At 41.1% G+C, this 18,119-nt stretch overlaps 1 protein-coding gene across 3 annotated transcripts in view; it reads left to right on the top strand.

The window, feature by feature from the left end:
• Nucleotides 1–18,119, top strand: part of NADK2 (NAD kinase 2, mitochondrial) — a 33,909-nt gene that overhangs the window by 759 nt on the left and 15,031 nt on the right. For 2 of the 3 annotated variants that reach the window (XM_035309426.1, XM_035309427.1), the window contains exons 2-5: nucleotides 14,813–14,901; nucleotides 15,254–15,342; nucleotides 16,509–16,590; nucleotides 17,892–17,975. In XM_035309426.1, the coding sequence (XP_035165317.1) occupies nucleotides 14,813–14,901; nucleotides 15,254–15,342; nucleotides 16,509–16,590; nucleotides 17,892–17,975 (344 nt within the window). Of the gene's footprint in view, nucleotides 1–14,812; nucleotides 14,902–15,253; nucleotides 15,343–16,508; nucleotides 16,591–17,891; nucleotides 17,976–18,119 lie in introns of those variants that run through there. The other variant, XM_035309428.1, reaches the window with a different exon arrangement.

Genomic DNA, 18,119 nt, shown 5'->3' with positions numbered 1-18,119 from the left:
ACCAGGGGATACAGGGCGATGCCTGCTGGGGCTAATTTGGCAGCAGCAGAACAGGTCATGAGCCCCTGCTACTGTCTTTACGCTGAATGCAGTTGTTAATTTGGCTCCGTTCCAGCCTTTGGCTGGTTGAAATTTGCAAACGGGTGTAATTCCTGTAGGAGGAACAGATGACAGATTTGCATTGCCTTGCTTTGTAAAGAACAAGGATTAAAGAGTACAGTATATAAAGTAAGACAATTCTCTACGTTTTCTAACATCTCCCTTTGCACTTAAGGTTGCTATCCATCTTCTGTGGAATTCCTGTCCTAACACTTGAAGTGTTCCATAAGTCTCTCTAAGTAGTCAAATTGGATATGTTACCACATCTAACATGGCAACATATCAGCCAGTGTTCTTACTGTCACCACAAGTAGCTGAAGTGTACCTGTACCTGCTTTCCTGCCTTAGAAAAGCAACGCCTCATCCATGAGGCTGCTCTTCTACGTTTAAGCATCTCTTGAGGCATTTCTTGCAGTGAAGTATGTGGAGAAGCAGCTTGATCCCTCATTGCACGATGAAACCCAAAAAGAATAAAATTTACTTGTTTTTCACCCTCCCCTAACTACTTCTGTACAGGCAAGGCTGGAGCAGTGAATCGGTTAGTGAGCAATGTCGTTAGTAAGCGCTGAATGTCCTAGAAGGTGCTCTGGCCTGAACGTAGAGCTAGCTGCAGTTCTCTTCTCCCAAAAATAACTGTTCTGCAGAATGAGTAACCTGTAGCAGCTGAAGATGCATTAAAAACAAAAAAGTAACCCTGGATGCACACTGCCTGATTGCATTGGTTGTAGAGGCATCTTAGAGTGTGTCTTTTTGGGGATAATTGCAGGTATAATAATTCTCCATGTGAGGTGTGTTCTTATTCTAGAACTGGAGCCTTTTTAAAAATCCAGCTTCCCCCTCAATACCTCCACGTGAGGAATTGCAGCAGTAAAACTCAGTGTCTTCAGGTAACCAAAGTCTATCTTGCCTAAGTGCGTGTCTACCAGTATTTATTTAGGTTCTTGGGGGTAGAGTGGGGGAAATACCAAGATTTGTGCAAGAACACAGAAGATCTTTTCCAGAATTATATCTTTGAAATATAACAGGAAATGCTGGAGTGAAGACAGCAAGGAGAATTGCCCTTGCTCACGTTTTTTATCTGACTGGTATTTACAGTCTGCTGTGACTTGGGTCTCAGATTTTTTCCCTTGGTCTCTCAGGTAACTCAGTCTCAGCAAACACAGTAGGTGAAGACTCAGAAGGTTCTTAATCTGTCTTGGGTGGTCAGCAATCTCTGCAAAGTGTACTTCCTTGTCTGTGCCACATTTGTTAAGGGCAGCCTTGGAACTTGATGTTTTTTGTTTCCTGAGGTTGGTTGTGCTGTATTTCTATTCCCTTTGTCCTCGCTTTTTGGCTGAGGACTGCAGAAGCTGCTCCCAAGGCTGCTGGTGTCCCTGAAGCCATGGCCAATTCACAATGAGAAGTGCAGGGTGTCCCTGCTGTCGCCACCCAGGGTGACTCTCAGTTTAACCTGAAGGCCATGAAGCAGACGTGAATCTGGCATGGGAGGTTAGTCACGTAGAAAGGTGAGACGGGACAAGGTGGGAATAGAGGCTCACACGGAAGACTGTGGATGATGAGGTGGTGGCAAAGAACGGAAATGAAAGTAGAGAAGCGTGGCTCACCTGGTGGTGTAAGCTGCTAGTGACACAGGACAGGTGGTGGTGAGGACTGCATTATTTTTGCAGGGGCTCAGGTGACCCTGAAGCTCATTTGTGTGTGGCAGTGTTGCTCCGTGAGGGATCCTATACCAGCAAAGGAGTACACGGTCTGTCACAGATCCTCAGGTGTCCAGACACTGGAAATCTTTAATACAGAAGTTTGATTTAATACCTCTAAAGTACCTTTTAAGTGTTGGTGGTTTACATTTGGGATGTGTTACCTGGGGTCATTTGCCTGCTGGTTGTGAGCAGAAGAGGTACTTGTAGTTCTCTGGAAGGTAGCTGACATGCCCACGTGCAAGCATCAGACTTCAGTGTAGGACAAATAATGATGGTTGAGGGCTTAAGCAGTTATGCCTGATGGCTGAGACAGGAAATTTAGGTGTTGCAGTCAGTGTGTTTATGCATGAAGGCAGAAAATACAGTAAGCCACTTAATGCAGGAGTGACACTGCATATGTGCCTTCAAGCCTCAAATTAAAAAGAACTTTTTCTATGTTTAAAGAAGCTAAATATAAATCATTGGCACACTGCAATGTATATGGAAAAAAATATAAATCATAGCATGTATCATATAAATTATGCTATATAAATTGTAGCATACTCTGTGAAGCAGACTCTCTTGGTATAGAAGCTGACTCTGACACTTCTAATAGGAAATGCAGGCCCTTAGGAGCTGTGGCCTGACTTCTTCTGTGGCCTTTTTTGGGACACACCAAGTAATTTGTACAATACAAACACTGTTAAAGGTTGCAAGTCAAAGTAACAAGGTCAGAATTCCTGGATTCTTTCTTAATGCAAATAGAGAGAAGAGGTGAAGAAACAACCCAGACAGCAGAAAAGCAGAACAGATGGGGGAAGAGATGATGAGAGAGAGTAAACACAGAGTATTTAGGAGATCTGTAAAAGATTAAATCTTTCAGTGCATCTCTATGTACGTGTCATGCATGCTTTACCCCAAGTGGATGTTTTCATATATCTTCTGGTAGATGCTCTTGCACGCTTAAAAATGAGCCTTGAAGCTGCTGATAACCACACCTAGACATGTCTGACTTTTGTCATGAGTATTCTAATTCTGAACTGTTCTTAAAAGAGTGATTAAATGCTTTGAATGTAACTTATACAGGAGAGGTTTTCAGCATCTTTAGTTTTAAAAGGAAATTAGAAAGTTGTAGCAGTATTTCTCTTCTGATACCTAGGAAGAAAAATGCCCCCAAAAAACCCAACACTTAATGATGTAATATTTTTAAAGCATCTTGCATCATATCATGCAGGAGCTGTTTTATTTGCTCTGCTTAGATTTGAGGAGACATATTGTATATTGAGGAACAGATATTAGGTAACAGTTAAATAAAAATATTACTTGTTTTCTGAAGTCGCTACAGATAGTTTGCTTACCGTAATTGACAGCAACTTGAATTTTGTCTGACCTGGAAGGTGGGATTGGCATCTAAATACAGCCCATTACAAAAAATGAACAATCCAGTCTGCTAACACTGAAAGCTACTGTATGTGCTGGAAGAATTTCAGTGCCACTTACAACACTTTATTTCACTCTCAGAAAACTCATACAGAGCAAGCAACACTGTATTCCTTATATAATTCTCAGAGAAATCACTGTCCCATTAATAGGTAAAGCTAATTTCCTCTGAGTCCTGTTTTTTCCAGCTTGACAGAACAATTGACATGTAACTGCTGACTTGTCACTGCTGGAAGGTATTTAGGAAAGATCAGTTAGCTGTCCAAACACGCTTCATATGCAGTTTTAACTGCCTTTGAAAACATCTTCTCAAATGAAATGTTGTTTTATTTATTTTTTTCTTAATTGGAGGAAGATGATTTAATGTGACTGCAGTTGATAGGCTGTTTTGATTATTTTATGTGTCTTTAAAATGGCAAGGGAAAGCAAGGAATTGAAGCTTTGGAACAAGTTTTGGCTCTTCCGGACTGGAAGGGATGCAACAAACTGGCAGGGATGGTCATCCTGAAAATGTGAAGTTTTTACAGCTTTCTTGAAAACTGGTAGCCAGGTAAAGAAAGGGCACCCTGTTGCAATGTGCTGCTGCCTCTGAAAGAGGCACAATGTGAGCTCATCATTAATATAGGGCACCGAAAACAGTAAGCAGAACTGGTCAGGAAGGGAGGTGTTGTCTGTTCCTCCCAGCAGATGGGAAGGCCTTGGCTGGAGCTGGTGAGTTCTTGTGCACCAAAATACAAAATCCATTAAAGGGTGTGTATGCATGCGTGCACTCAGTCCCCCTTAATTTAGATGCTTCCAGCACCAGCTGCTACTGAGCTATGCACTAAAGTTTTCATATTTAGAGAGTTCTCTCATAAGGAAAATGAAGTATTTTATCTCCAACTGGATAAGTGATTTTTTTTTTTTTTTTTTAATTACAGAAAGTTCTTTACCTTCTTTCACATTAGGTGGCAAAAAGATAGCATTTTTTGGTATCACTTCTGAATTACCTTTCCTAACTAGCAGAGTTTCAGGTTTTTGAGTTTCATACTGCTATACCAAGGTACTCTTTTCAACAGCTAGTCAGGCTTTCTGTTCTCTAGATTTCTGTCTGACATCTGAATTTCAGTATAAATGCCCATGATCCACTAGGACGCTATTCAGAAAATGCTACTCAGGTATTTTTAAAACACTATGATTTTTATAAACAGAAGGAAGGGAGTAGAAAGGAAAAGTACTGTGCAAAAAGAAGAGTTCAACCAAATCTGAATTCTTAAATGAAATCAGGTAACCTATTTTTTCAAAAATGTAAAGCCCTTGTATTTTCTTCTTAAAAGCTGAGCTATTTGAAAAAGCAGTAAGCTTTAGGGGGCATATTGAGCTGTGGATTTGAGTGTATTATATAAGAAAGTAGTATTTTTAACAGAGACTTAATTAACAAATGAGGTGGTGACCTGAAGCTTTTAATCATTCTGATGAATTCAGACTAGCTATCTCTGGTTGCTTGTTCTGTAATATTAACTATGCCAGCAGATTATCCTCTGTGGAGTGCATAGAGAATGTTTAAAAACTGGCAGAACTATAGTTGACTCAACCTCACCCTGAAAAGGAAAAAAAAAAAAAAAACAAAAAAACTGTCTACTGTATTTGAAGCATAAAAAAAAAAAAGTCTACTGAATTTTAAGCATAAAGAAGTCAAGACAGACCACAGTATGTTGCAATTACATAAAGCTAGAGATGCTTTTTCACAAATAAAAAGTTGGAGTTACTTTACTGAAAACATTGAGGTGGTTATAACTGTAGTTCACGTTATACAATCACAACGTGGTTTTGGTTTTCAAACTTGGTATACATGCCGTGGTGCTCAGTAGGTAGGGTTGCTGCTTTATTTAAAAACAATGAACACAACCTTTTAGGTTGTCATTCTGTCATGAGAGGAGCCTGAAAAATGACTAAAACATAATTCCCTTTCCTGCAGTGTTTGTTTTTCCAACACCCCATTCAAATATACTTAGTCATATATAGTAAATAGATGTGAAAGTAGGGCGTTCTGGTGTGCCTAAATTAAACTTCAGCTATCTCATCAAGGATCTAATAATTTATACAGCCAAAAAAGGCTTTTTTTGAAGTCTTTTATATTGTTTTTAAGTAATTAATGTCATAAATCACAACTAGTTATAGTAGTTATATATATCATACTGAGAGATTAAATTGTCTGGACTGCTAGAAAACTGTTAATGCAGAAAGTAGCTACTGATGTGTTTATAACTAACACAACATGTTCTGTATTAGCCTTCAAATTACAAACCATTATGTGGATTCTTCAGTTGTGGTTAAAATGGCAATTCTTTAATTTAGTAGATGAAGAACACTTAAACAGTTCATGGCATTATTACTTTTGTTCACCTGTAGGTAAAACACTTACCCCAAGGCAGCATCTTTAAAAGCTTCAGGGAAATAATGTTGCCAGCTTCACTTACCAAGTACAGACATTGTGAAAGTCAGCTACTACAGAAGTAATGGATTACAAAATGCTACGATATACAAAACACCTCATAATAACTACTCTATAGTGGATATGAGGCAGCATTTGAAAGGCTGTCACTGTATAATGAAAGAGTGAGGTCTAAGTTGTTGGTAGGAAAAAAATGCAAGGGAAGTGTAAGCAAAATGTTTTCTAGCTAAAGTAGCTCAGTGGTATACTTCAGAATGAGAGGTGGCATGCTGCACTGTTAGAAACACAGCATACAGGAAGGTCAAACTACTGGGAACAGTTTGTATAGTAACTCATGTCCCAGACTGGGAAGGAAAAGAGGAACTGGGCTTAATGCCTGCAGCCTGCAACTCAGCAGTACTTTGAAATCGAAAACTCAATTCACGTTGAAAGCTTTGTAGAGAAACTAAACATTGAGCCTAGGTTGTCCTCAGCAGGACTTTGGTTTGGAAAGCTGTGTCTTTCTTTGCTACTTTAGCTAAGTCAAATGATCATTATTAAAGCTGTCCTATGAACAAGACGTTGAGTTTGTGAATTGCGCTTTTTAGCTATTAAATCGTCGGAAATCAGTGTTCACCCAGTTCACCCAGGACCTGCCTCTTCTCAGTGAAACTGTTTCTTAGGTTTGCTTCAGAGAGGGCTTCAGAGCATTCCTGCCATCTGGATTACCTGGACTGAATGTCCCTGGAAGATCTGAGTGTCCCAGAATGGGTTAATCCACTTGCACTGCAGGCATGATTGTGCTGAAGCCTTTTTGTTAGCAAAAGTTTCAGGCATGGGCTTATCAAACAAAGCATCAATTCACTGTGCCTGGAGTCTTTCAGTGAAGGCTTAAATTTGACAAATTTATTTTCCAAATTTGATGATCACAAAGTCTTTTTTTTTTTTTTTTTTTTAACCTCTGGCAAAACCGTGGAAGATCCTACTTAATGCATTTAGTATTTGTAGTATTTGCAAAAGCAAGTAGGAGAACATACTTCACTTTTGACAAGTTTAAGAAGTTGAGTGACTCCCATGAAAGCCATAGATTAGTATAAATACAGCAACTGAACCTTGTAAATAGTCAGTGTTTGTTGTCTGAGTAATTCTTACACAGTTAAAAGAAGTTGAGGTGGGCATGCTGTCCTACTTACCATGAAGGCTGATACCATTCCCAAATGAGGTTCTCTGTTCTATGAATGCAGAAATTTGAATCCCTTATCGGTTCCAGCCAATGCTGGAAAACTTCCTGAAGATTCAGGATTGTGGTTGTGTCTCTTGCAGGCCCTTTCCTCTGGCATGCTTGAAAAATGGCTCCAAGGTGCAGGTTACCACTGGGCAGGTTCTACTATAACCAACTGCTCAGTGTGTTTTACCTTTGCCTTTTGCACATCATTGTCTAAAATCCAGAAACCAAGCCATGCTTTAATCCCAATACATTTATATGCAGGTTGTTTTTGTAGTACAAAATAGGGAAGTTTAATGCGTGAGTGAACTTTTAAATACAGGTGAGGAGAACTGAGAAAGCTCTGTGTTTGCCTGACTTGTGAGGAAAACCGTGCTTGTTTTTAACATGAGAAATGAAGATTTAATACATGTAGTAGATAACGCTAGAATATAGGAAAACTGCTCGCATGTAATTATAGATTGCCAGTCTTAGACCCTGGTCCTTTAAGCAAACCTTGAGTCAGTATTGTTTATTTGTCAGGGAAACTGAGTGTATTGCTTGAATTGCATGCTATATTCAAAGCTGTTTCTAGTTCTGGAGAAAAAAAAAAAAAAGAAATAATTTGAAAGCTGAGTGGCCTCTCAGACTGCCTTCTTTTGGAAGGAGTATTGTGACAATTGTAAATCAGTTTCCTCCAAAGGGTGCAGCTTGCCAGTTATCTTCATGTAGAAGGGCAGCACAAGAAGAAAGGAAGTCCTTGGCTTTGTACTGCACTGGCAAGCACTGCTCTGCAACAACTAAGCCATAAATCAGTGTGTTATCAGCTCAGTTTTCATCAAAGATCTGAAACACAGCATCATATGAGGCTCTCTGAAGAAAATTAACTCTGTCACAGCTGAAACCAGGACAAGTCCTCCTGTTATTCCATACCATTGACATTATGCGTAGGTCCCACACTTTGTGGTACGTTTGTTGATCACCGTGTCTGTAAAACATGCACTGAGCTCTGTGTATGTGACCAAGCTTCTCTCTGTATGGGCACTAGCTCAGGACAGGAGAGCTGGTATGTTGTGTGGAGTTACTGGATGCCAAAGCCACCTTGGGTCTGGTCGCTGCTGCACTTGCACTACTTCTTGTGATCCTCTATTGGTTTGAGTAGTTCCAGTGGTGGAACTTACTGTAGGGTGCAACTCAGGTCATGGGTTACAACAACTCAAAGGTATACGTCTTAACAGTCTCCACCCTGGTCCCTTTGGACCAGGCTGCAGAGTTTAACAGTGCCATGAACTCTGGCCCTTGCTCCTGGCCTGGCTAGCATCAAGGGGTTCCTGCTGTAGTTCCTCCTAGGGTTTCCTTCCTATAACATGCTACTCAAATCATGGGATGGGTTAACAACAGTTTAAAGGTGTATCCATTGCAGTCTTCACCTCTTGTCCTTTTGGGCCAGGCCTTAAGGTTTAACACTGCAATGAACTCTTCCCCTCACCCCTGCTCCAGCCCGGGCCTGTCCCTTAGAGCTGTACCTGCTCCTGTATGGACTTATCCAGGAGCCACAGTCCCTTCAGAGGTTTGCCTACTACAATGTGGACTTATCCACAGTCACTTTGAGGTGTACCTGCTCTGCTGTGCCCTTTTCCATTGGCCACACCTTTCAGAGGTCCTTTCAGACACCTGCTGTGTCGTGGTCTTCGCCATGGCCACAGACACTTCAAGGTGTTACAGCATGGCCTTATCCACAGCCCCTGCAAGCTGTCCCTGCTGCAGCTGCAGCGTGGACTTCTACGTGGCCACAGACACTCGGGGGCGTACATGCTCCCACGTGGGCTCGTCCACAGGTTGTGGTCCCTCTGACTTGAGTTCACTCTGGAGCTCCAGCCTATCCAGTAGAGCAACACAGGGACAGCAGTGATGCCCTGGCCATCAGCCAGCCCTGGCATGTAGCTGTGGCTGTTATCAGGACATTCCCAGGCACAGCAAAGAAAGATGACAAGGAGTATGGCCAGCAGCAGAAGCAAAAGCAGTCACTGGCAAGCACTGGACTCTAATATACAGTAAGCCAAGCAAGCCCCGTGGCAGGCACAGGAGCCTGCCAATTGGCAGCTAAGCAGAAGTAAAGTCTAAATTCAGTCTAGCATGCTCCAATCAAATCTGTAATTGCCTTGAACCCTCGGAGCCCCATGCTGAGCACCAGAGAGGGCTGGTGGCTTAGCCCCAGCAGGCAGCTCAATACCACACGGCCACTGGCTCACCCGCTCTCCCCAAGTGGGATGGGGGAGAGAAGCAGAAAGGTAAAAATGTGAGAACTCATAGGTTGGGATAAACCTTGAGGGAGCTGTTCCCCCCCTTCCTCCTTCTTTACTCCAGTTTTATTGTTTAGCACAGCACCACACGGTGTGGGACACCCCTTTGGCCAGTGTGTCCTCTCAAGCTCCTGGTGCAGCCCCAGTCCCTCGCTGGTGGGACAGCACGAGGAGCTGAAACGTCCTGGGCTCTGTGTGAGCACTGCTCAGCAACAACCAACCCATCAGTGTGTTTTCATCAGAAATCCAAACTACAGCATTATACTAGCCTCTGTGAGGAAAATAACTCCATCCCAGGCAGAACCATGACTGTGGTAAAAGCTTTCTTTAGACATTCAGTGCAGGCCTTTCCTACTTACGGCTCCCAAGGGAGCACAGCTCCATCAAAGAGCACGTTCTGTTCATGGCAGTGTGTTCTCCAACGTAAGGTCTTTTGGAAGCCTTCTCCACACTGTATCTCTGCTGTGATGTTTAAGAACACTACTAACGTTACGCCTGAAGGTATTTTTGGCTGTTCTGTCCCTGTTTTCATATGCTAGTGCACTTTTGTTTAGAATAGCCCTCATGTTTTTATTCTAGCATTTTATATTTCAATTTTGCGTGCTGTGGGGGTAAGATTAACAGGTGTATAGTTGTACTTGCTTCTTCACACTCCACGAATACTTCTGCTTTTTTTGTACTTCTGATGATACCACCTTTAGCTGAATATCCTTATGCTCTAAGCCATGTTTCTTGTGTGTTTTGGCCTTGCTCTCCTTACAGGGATAAGGAGCAGCTTGTTCCTGTTTGGTAGCCTTAGCAAGTAAGACTGGGTAAGCATTGCACTTGCTGTGTTATAGTCCATAACTTCTTTTCATTGGTACTTTCATTTTCCTTTTCCATTACTGATATTTCCTGATAACCACAGAAAGATATTATTTAACCTCCTGCACAGGACTTCAGACCTGTGTATGACCCCCTCATGTAGGTTTTTACATCTTCAACATAAATTCCAAGCCTGTACCAGCCTGAAGATCCTGAGCTCCATATGATTAGTATTTTATTTTCCAGCCTGTCCAGAAAGTGTGTCTTCTGTTTGGCAGTTCCTGGAAGTGTATTGCTGGAAGTTTATATCTGGAGGTTTAAATGTTTTGTGGCTTACTTCTTGTACTGGTAGGTGTCTTAATGTTCTTCATATTTTTTTTTTATTTATTTTTTTTTTTTCAGGAGTATATACTATGACTCTGTGATACTTAGTTTTTTTTGTTTAATTTTCTTCAGTTTCATGGGTCAAACCACCTTATTCCATGCAAGAAAGTGATTTTTCATCAGGAAGTTGGTGGTAAAATGAGATACAAGGATTAATTTGAATGAGAACATTTTTCTGTAAAATGTCAGAGCTCTGTTTCTTTTCATTTGAGTATTAATGAGGATTTAAAAAAAAGAAAAAGAAACATTAATTTACAAAGTTACTTTGGAGTACAAAGTAACAAAGGTGTTAAGAGGCGTCAATTTTTCTTCAGATAGACTTGATACTCTTACCAGATAACTACTCCATACAGCTTGGAATACCTAACAAACTCAACACTGGGCTGCAATTACTGTTTTCTTCTCATGTTTTAGCTTTATACTAAATATTGACATTCTTGGCTACCTGTAAGACATTCTGTGCCCTCAGATCCTAAAATTATAGCTGCAGTTGTCATTGCCTTGTCTTTTATGTACTCAGCTATCTGAACATTTAACAATGTAAATAGTAAAGATTAATACATGCTTTTCCCCCTTAAAAGTCAGGTGAGTGTTTGTGCACTGTGCTCAATCACTGTAGCCACCTTTTTGCCTTGTTTGCGAGCTGGTTGTGGAGGCAGGTATTGTTCAAATGCTTTCAAATTGTTTTTCCTAGTGACAGCAATTTGAAGATTTGCTTGCTCTTTCTGGCTATAGTTTAGAGTTAGCTATCACAGGGGAGGCTTTGAGGGAGACAGCAAATTCCCTTCACCCATGTCTATTTGGTTACTTTCATGAAAGTAGGGGGGCTACGATACTCGCTGCTGAATTTTGAAAGCTGAGTGGCCTGCCAGACTCCTTTCTTTTGGAGGGTGTGCTGTGGCTGCTGTAAGTCAGAGCTTTCTCTGAAGGGTGACAGCTTGCCTGTTGTCTTTACAGAGGAGGCCAGGAGTGAAACTTGAGGGCCTTCCTGAGGAGTAGTTAAGGCCCAGCTCTGGCACTGGCTCGCGGGCCTGGCTGAACAGGAGGCTTGAAGTCAGGCTCTGCTGCAGCGTGAGCTTCTCTGTACATCAGGCATTTCTGCCAGGCGCTCCCCGAGGAGATGGTTGTGTGTGCATCGACTGGGCTGTCTGTTCTTCGCCTCCAGCTCTTTGGAAGTGAGAAGGAGGCCGTGGTCTCAGTCTGTCTTAATGCCTCAGCATCACAGAGATGTTCTGAGAAGTAACACTGGTGATAGCTTAGTATGGCACTGTGATCCTGGTGTGAGGCAGGTCAAGAGGCAGTGAGTACGAATGGGCACAGGAGGCTTTGTCTGAACACTGAGGAATGCTCCTTCCCTGAAGGTGTGACTGAGCCTGGGGGCAGTTTGAGCAGAGGTGGCAGAGATGTGCTAAGGGTATCTGGGCACTGGCTGCAGGTGGCCCTGCTTGAGCAGGGAGGTTGTACGAGATGGCCTCCAGAGGTCCTGTCCAGCCTCAGCTGTTCTGTGATTCTGTGACCTCAAACCACAGGCCTGTGGATGCTTATTTGGAGTTGTTACCTGAAAAGCAGATGATAGGTAGCACTTGTGTTTGATGCACTTCACTGTGGTTATTGCAGGCTGCGACTGTGAGATCTCCAGTGAATGAACTTCTGAGTTACTGATCTCTGAGCTAGTGGGATGGGCCTAGACAGGCAGGTTTATAATCTCTAGGGTCTTTTGCAAATTAGGAGGATTAATTAGCCCCATAGATGTAGTTTAGCCATTTAAAGGCTTTAACTTTCCATTTGCCTTGTAGCTTCATAATACTTGCTTACTTGTTAAAGAGTTGAATTCACAGAGGAGACCTTTACACATCTAATACCCGTTCCTTATCCTGGTAATTTTAAGTCGGTCGTCAGGATACTGGCATCTTATCTGATGAGCATTCCTTCTGCATTCTGAAGCCATTAATGAAATAATTTATTACACTTAAGACAAATGTAAATTAGAGAACAGACTTTGTTCATCAGCAATGAAATTACTCAACTCTCTCCTTGCTAGTAATAACAGTGAAATGTGAGCTGATGACTCGGCACTGATGTTGGGAGAAAAAATGCCTACAAATGGGCACGCAAAGATACACTGCTTGGTCATTGTTCTGAGATAAAAGCTCTCTTGGACTAAGTGGAAAGTAGCTTGCAGACAAATTTGGCAAATAAATGGGGTAAATAAAATAGCAAGATGGAGGCTGTGCTTTGTGCGGGGAAGTAATAGCCTGTGGAAATAGCAGCCTGATAAAAACATATGCTGCAACAACAGTCTGCACGTCAGGTGCTTGTTGGTGACAATATTTTATTCACGGCAGATATTTCCAGAGGAGGCATGAATGAGAGCCCTGATTTAGTAACCCTCATGATTTTTTGAGTGGAGTGGTTATTTGTTGTGGATTTCTCATTCTTTCTGATAGTAAAGCAAGGTCAATTTGTTCTCCAGGAAGGCAATTGAAAGTCCCAGTTCTAGCAAACGAGACCTGTGGTGCTCAGGGGCAGATGTTGTCTGTGGGTGGCAAATACTTTCTTACTTTCTGCCTTCTTTCCAGTCTTGCTGTTGTATGAGGTTGAGAACCAGCCCAGCAGTGGGCAGTGCCGTGACTGGCCATAGCCTTACTTGCTCTTTTCCTGCCCACTGTGGCACCATTCGGCTTCCCAGTGCAGCACCAAGCTCTTGAAAGAGGTGTGCAAGAGTGTGTCAGCATTGCTGCTGGGGAGTAGAAAGGAGGGGTCAGTGTGAGACAGTTAACATGACATAACACCCTGCATCCCAGCAAACTGTTGCTAACAAGCTTCTCTGGGATGACTGGAGAGCTCAGTGGAGATGTTTACTGGTTACCCACATGCTTTATCTTTGCTTGTGACCAAGCACAGCTGGTAGCTACTCCTGCTGCCTGCCTGTAGCGCTGTTGATGGCGTCCAGGCAAAGTCTGGGAGCCCTTTCTGTTGGAGAAGGTTTCCTGATCCCAGCTGTGAGACCAGTGGAGATGCAGTTCCAGAACAGCCAATTCCATTCTTTATAATTTCTTCAGCACTGATCTTAGTGCTTAGCTCATGGTTGGATTTCTTGACGTTGATAGGTGTCTGATGAAGAAAGACTGCATTTATTGGGTATTGAATTGCAGTTAACTGGTATTGTCAGGTCGTGCCAGTCCTCTCCCCTCGCTGTGGGGTTCTGTGGTGTGGGAATCTGTATGGAAATAGGATTAGATGCGGCTGTCTGGCACCACTTAGTCCTGGAAGGATGTGCAGCATTGCATAAAGGCACATGAATAAATTGCTGGAAGTGCCCATTCAAAGCTTCTGGCACTGACAAATTTCTTTACACTAGGAGAACTTTTGTTTCTGCACTGGTAAATTGGTTTTAACTGAATGGGAAAAGGAACCAACGACAGTATAATCATAGAATAATTCAGGTTACAAGGAGTCTCAGGAGGTGATCTAGCCTATGGCTCCAAACAGGATCTCCTTCATTAGGAATGTATTTATCAACTCCTTGCACTTAATATCATCCTTTTTTGTTCTTTCTTCTGCTTCCAAATTGGGGTTAATCTGCACACTGACATGTATTTGGCAGTACCAGCACCACATGAACAGACTAAATAAGTGAAGAGAAGAATGGGTATCTAAAGTTGGTGACTGAGACTTGGACAGAAGCCTGTTGCAAAAAGTCTAATAATCAGGTGGAAGTCTTACCTGCCTGCTCATTTAAGCCTTACCTGTATGAACTGATAGATGTCTAAAGAGTGTCCTGTATTTAAATTATTGTGCTTCCAAGAAGAACAGGAAAAGTGGTGCTAGAATGCAACTACTAAATTATTGATAGAAATCTGAAAAATGTGTTCTATAATCCAGGGACCAATACTGCAGGCAGTAGGTGGCTTGACCTTAAGTCTTGGTGGTCTGTTTTGTTTTGTTTTGATGCAAGGGAACTGTTACCTTTGTCACCACTTGGCAACCTTCCATTTAAGCTCAAATACATTTTGAAGGTTAATGCTCTAAGTATTTCAAAGATGCATGTTTTAATTATCATTCATGTTGCTTTTTTCTATTCTTTTTCTCTATAGCACAAAATTTAGAACTCTCCAGGTAACTTGCAAACTATTTGAGTGTTTTCATCACCTGATGGAAGAATATAGTTAGTTAAGCTATTTGATGTAGCACCTAGAGTTTAAATTTGTAGCACTTAAACCTAGAGTTTAAATTTGCTTAGTGAATTCAGGGAAAGAAAAGTGTCTGCTGTGGCATAGAAGTCAGTGTGGTATATTTGTTTGTATGTTTGTGTAGAATCCTCAAGAGGTTGATGCTGTGACTGTGTAAGTACTTCAACAAGTGAATATAAGCTGACCAGTATGTATATAGAGATGTAACTAATGAGATAAAATATATAGCTTCTGTTTATATTAACCAAGAGTACTTAATGTAGTGATTAACCATTTCACTTTCTGTCTTACAGCTTGCCTTGAAGGGATCTAATTATGCTGGTCTACTGGAGCGGCACCGCATTCATACAAAAAATGTGGAGCATGTTGTAGACAGTTTACGGTAAGAATATATGGGTGTTACGAATTTAAGAAACAGTGCAAATATCCATGTATTGTGTAAAGTAATGGAAGAAAGCTTTGTATGACAAGCCCTAATAAAACAGGAATACCTAAAACAGGGTGATGCACATGGACAGTTATTCCTGAAACAATGGTGAACTTGCTCAGTTCAGCTAACACATTGCATTGCTGTCTTGAAAACAAATTAAAAAGATGTAAAGGGTTTGTGTGAGCGTCAAATGCTTAGAAACCAAATACAACTGTACATAGTCCTTAATTACATGTCAGTTTTTCAGAAGGATGTGACAAGGAACAATATAGGACACATTCAGGCTTTTTCCTGCACTTTATAGGAACGAGAGGATAGAAGTCCGTCTTGTTAAACGTCGAGAATATAATGAAGAGACAGTTCGGTGGGCAGATGCTGTTATATCAGCAGGAGGTATGACTTTATGGAAAGGAAGTATATGTTTCAGTATGTTTTCATAGATACGTTTTTCAAATAAATTTTGCAGTCTGTGAAGCTTCTGGAAATGTGCACATCTTGAAAACAAATGGCTGATATAATTGTGAGAAAATATGACAAAATTCAGTGGTTCTGGCCATCCCTTCCGCCTCTCATATCAGAAGTTTGTAGCACTAGGAAGTGAATGGCAATGTATGGCCACTTAGGAAAAGTTTGGTATTGTCTTGTGTAAAATGTTGGAAATTGTGGAATTTACTGTAATTTTCAACTAAAGAGGGTAAAATACTTGCTTTTATATGATTATGAGTAGCCCTAAACCTTACTCTGTTTTTTTAGGAACATAAGTTGGAGACTAACACACATCCTTTTTCTCCCCCTTCCCAAACTTTTTTTCTTGCTTTCATGCTTAATTGCAGCATATCTGGAATTGGTGGCACAGGCAGAAATATGCAACTTCTGAGCAGCCTGTGCCGCTGCTTAGAGCTTTTTAAATGACCCAAGAGAGCAGCTAACCTGATTGATTCCTTTTAACATCAGATTTTCAGCAGTTCATTCATTTTTGTGACTTGCTGCAAATACTACAGTGCATTGCTGTGTTCTGACATAGTGTTCAGTCATTCGTGGCAGTAGACTTGAATGCTGCCCTGCCGTTGTCTTCTCCATACTGGTCCACTTTTCCCTCAGCTACTTGTTACTACTCAGAATGGGTCAAAAGGGATGTGTTCATACCTGAAGCATCCTAATAATACTGTTACAGATTTCAATGAAATCCTCAAGGTTAAAGATTAAAGTGAGGTGTAAATGTGTAATTTCTCTTAACAGCTGATAAACATAACAGAAAGCTCCATAAATGTCTTTCCAAACTTGATTCTGCCAAATTCAGTTGCCAGGGCAAGTATAGCTGTCCAGTAAGTAGTACTTTTTCCAGTCATATTTATTATCTTGAATTCAGTTGTCATTAGTCTGCTTTAAAAGGTGTCAGTAGTTTTCTGGTCCGGTTTTATTTTTGTGCCACTTACCTGTTCAGTTGTTGACATAGAAACACGTAACGGTCATACTGCAATATATGTGAGACTATTTTGTTTGGAATATTAGAATGAGAATAGAAACTAACCTTCTTTTTTTTTTTGCTTTTTGTGTAGGTGATGGCACAATGTTGTTGGCTGCCAGTAAGGTCTTTGATAAATTTAAACCAGTTATTGGAGTAAATACTGATCCTGAAAGGTAAAAGCATGTTTGGGAAAGAGATACTATGTTTAATGTCAGGCGTAATATGCATCTGTTTTCATGATGCATGTGGCATGCCTGTGGCATTTGGTAACAAATGTCTGTCTTACTGGACTGTAGATACCAAGTGAACCTGTTGTTTTATTACAAAAAGTTTCCACAGCGATTTGTCCCCTCTCATCTATGAGGGCATTAAGTAGTATTGGATAAGCACCGATGTGTTCAACTGCCACAGCTGTTTTCACATTAACGCAGCTGTACTTGGAGCTAGGTTTATTACTGAGCAGAGAAGCTTGTGGCTGGAGATGGTAGTGTAGACTAGTGACTGGAAAAGGGACTTTCTTAACAAAAGCAACTAAATGTGCTATCTGAACATTCAGAAGCTTAATTTCTTTAAGATGAATCCTATTGGAAATCTGTTAGGGTATGAACAAATTAAATTTGTTCTGGTTTTGTTGGTAAATCGTTCCAGAACTCAGAGGACACTGTCTCCTCAGCCACTTAATGGCATTTAGTTGTCCTCTTATAAACTCCCATTCACCTAACAGTAAGATTGATTTGGGCAGGTGGATACAGTGTATTAGTACTGCCTGGTTGGTATAACCTTCAAATGGATGGCAAGTAAAAACTCAAAATTCACCAAGGCTCTGTCTGACGAGATTTCCAGATTTAGATTTTTGCTTCTGATATTACCAGTTAATCAAATCTTAGCAGATCGGAAAGCAGTGGCCAGAAAGTTTTAATTCTTTCCATACCATATTCCTCTTCCAAAACTTTTCAAATGTTGTGAATAGATATTCAACAGTAACAAGCCTGAATAACAGGGTTCAAATAACAAGTGCCTTCAAGTTATCAAATATCACTCATGAAAGGGGAGCAGTGTTTAGTCTTTTGGCTTTGACATGAGATTCATTTGATCTTAGGCATGTCACCTACCTGTCTCAGTATCACCAACTTGTATGTAAATGGAAAACATTCTTTCAAACTTGCAAGGTTTATTAAGCTTGAATTCCTTGCCTAGAACGATGGTGACAGGCACTATGTTAGTACCTATGTATTCTTGCAGGGTTACCTGCTGAACAACCATTTTTTAGGGGAAGAGAGGAAGAAAGATTCTGAGCTGAAATTTGGATATTGTTGCTAATGTACCATGTATGTAAAAATAGTATGGGATCATAAAGGTCAAAAGCCTAGCTTTGCTTTATGTAACTGAAAGAGCTTGCTTGTTTTTTGTGTTTTTTGGGGGGGGGACCAAAATACTGTACTTTTTCATCATCCTTACTCCTTTTTGCTTCCAGATCGGAGGGTCACCTGTGTTTGCCTGTGAGATACACACACTCATTTCCTGAAGCACTACAGAAGCTTTATCGTGGTGAGTTCAGGTACGAGTCAGTGATCTTTGGTCTTAGAAAACATGTTGATTGGAAAATACGTAATTATGTGTGATCCATAAGGAGCAGGTGATGCTTAGTAAAATCTTAATGCCTCAAGTAATTAATTCTCTTTAGATGTTTACTATGTTGAGA

Source organism: Oxyura jamaicensis, chromosome Z (genome assembly GCF_011077185.1).
Source record: "Oxyura jamaicensis isolate SHBP4307 breed ruddy duck chromosome Z, BPBGC_Ojam_1.0, whole genome shotgun sequence".
NCBI lineage: Eukaryota > Metazoa > Chordata > Aves > Anseriformes > Anatidae > Oxyura > Oxyura jamaicensis.
This window is presented reverse-complemented; position numbering and strand designations above follow the sequence as displayed.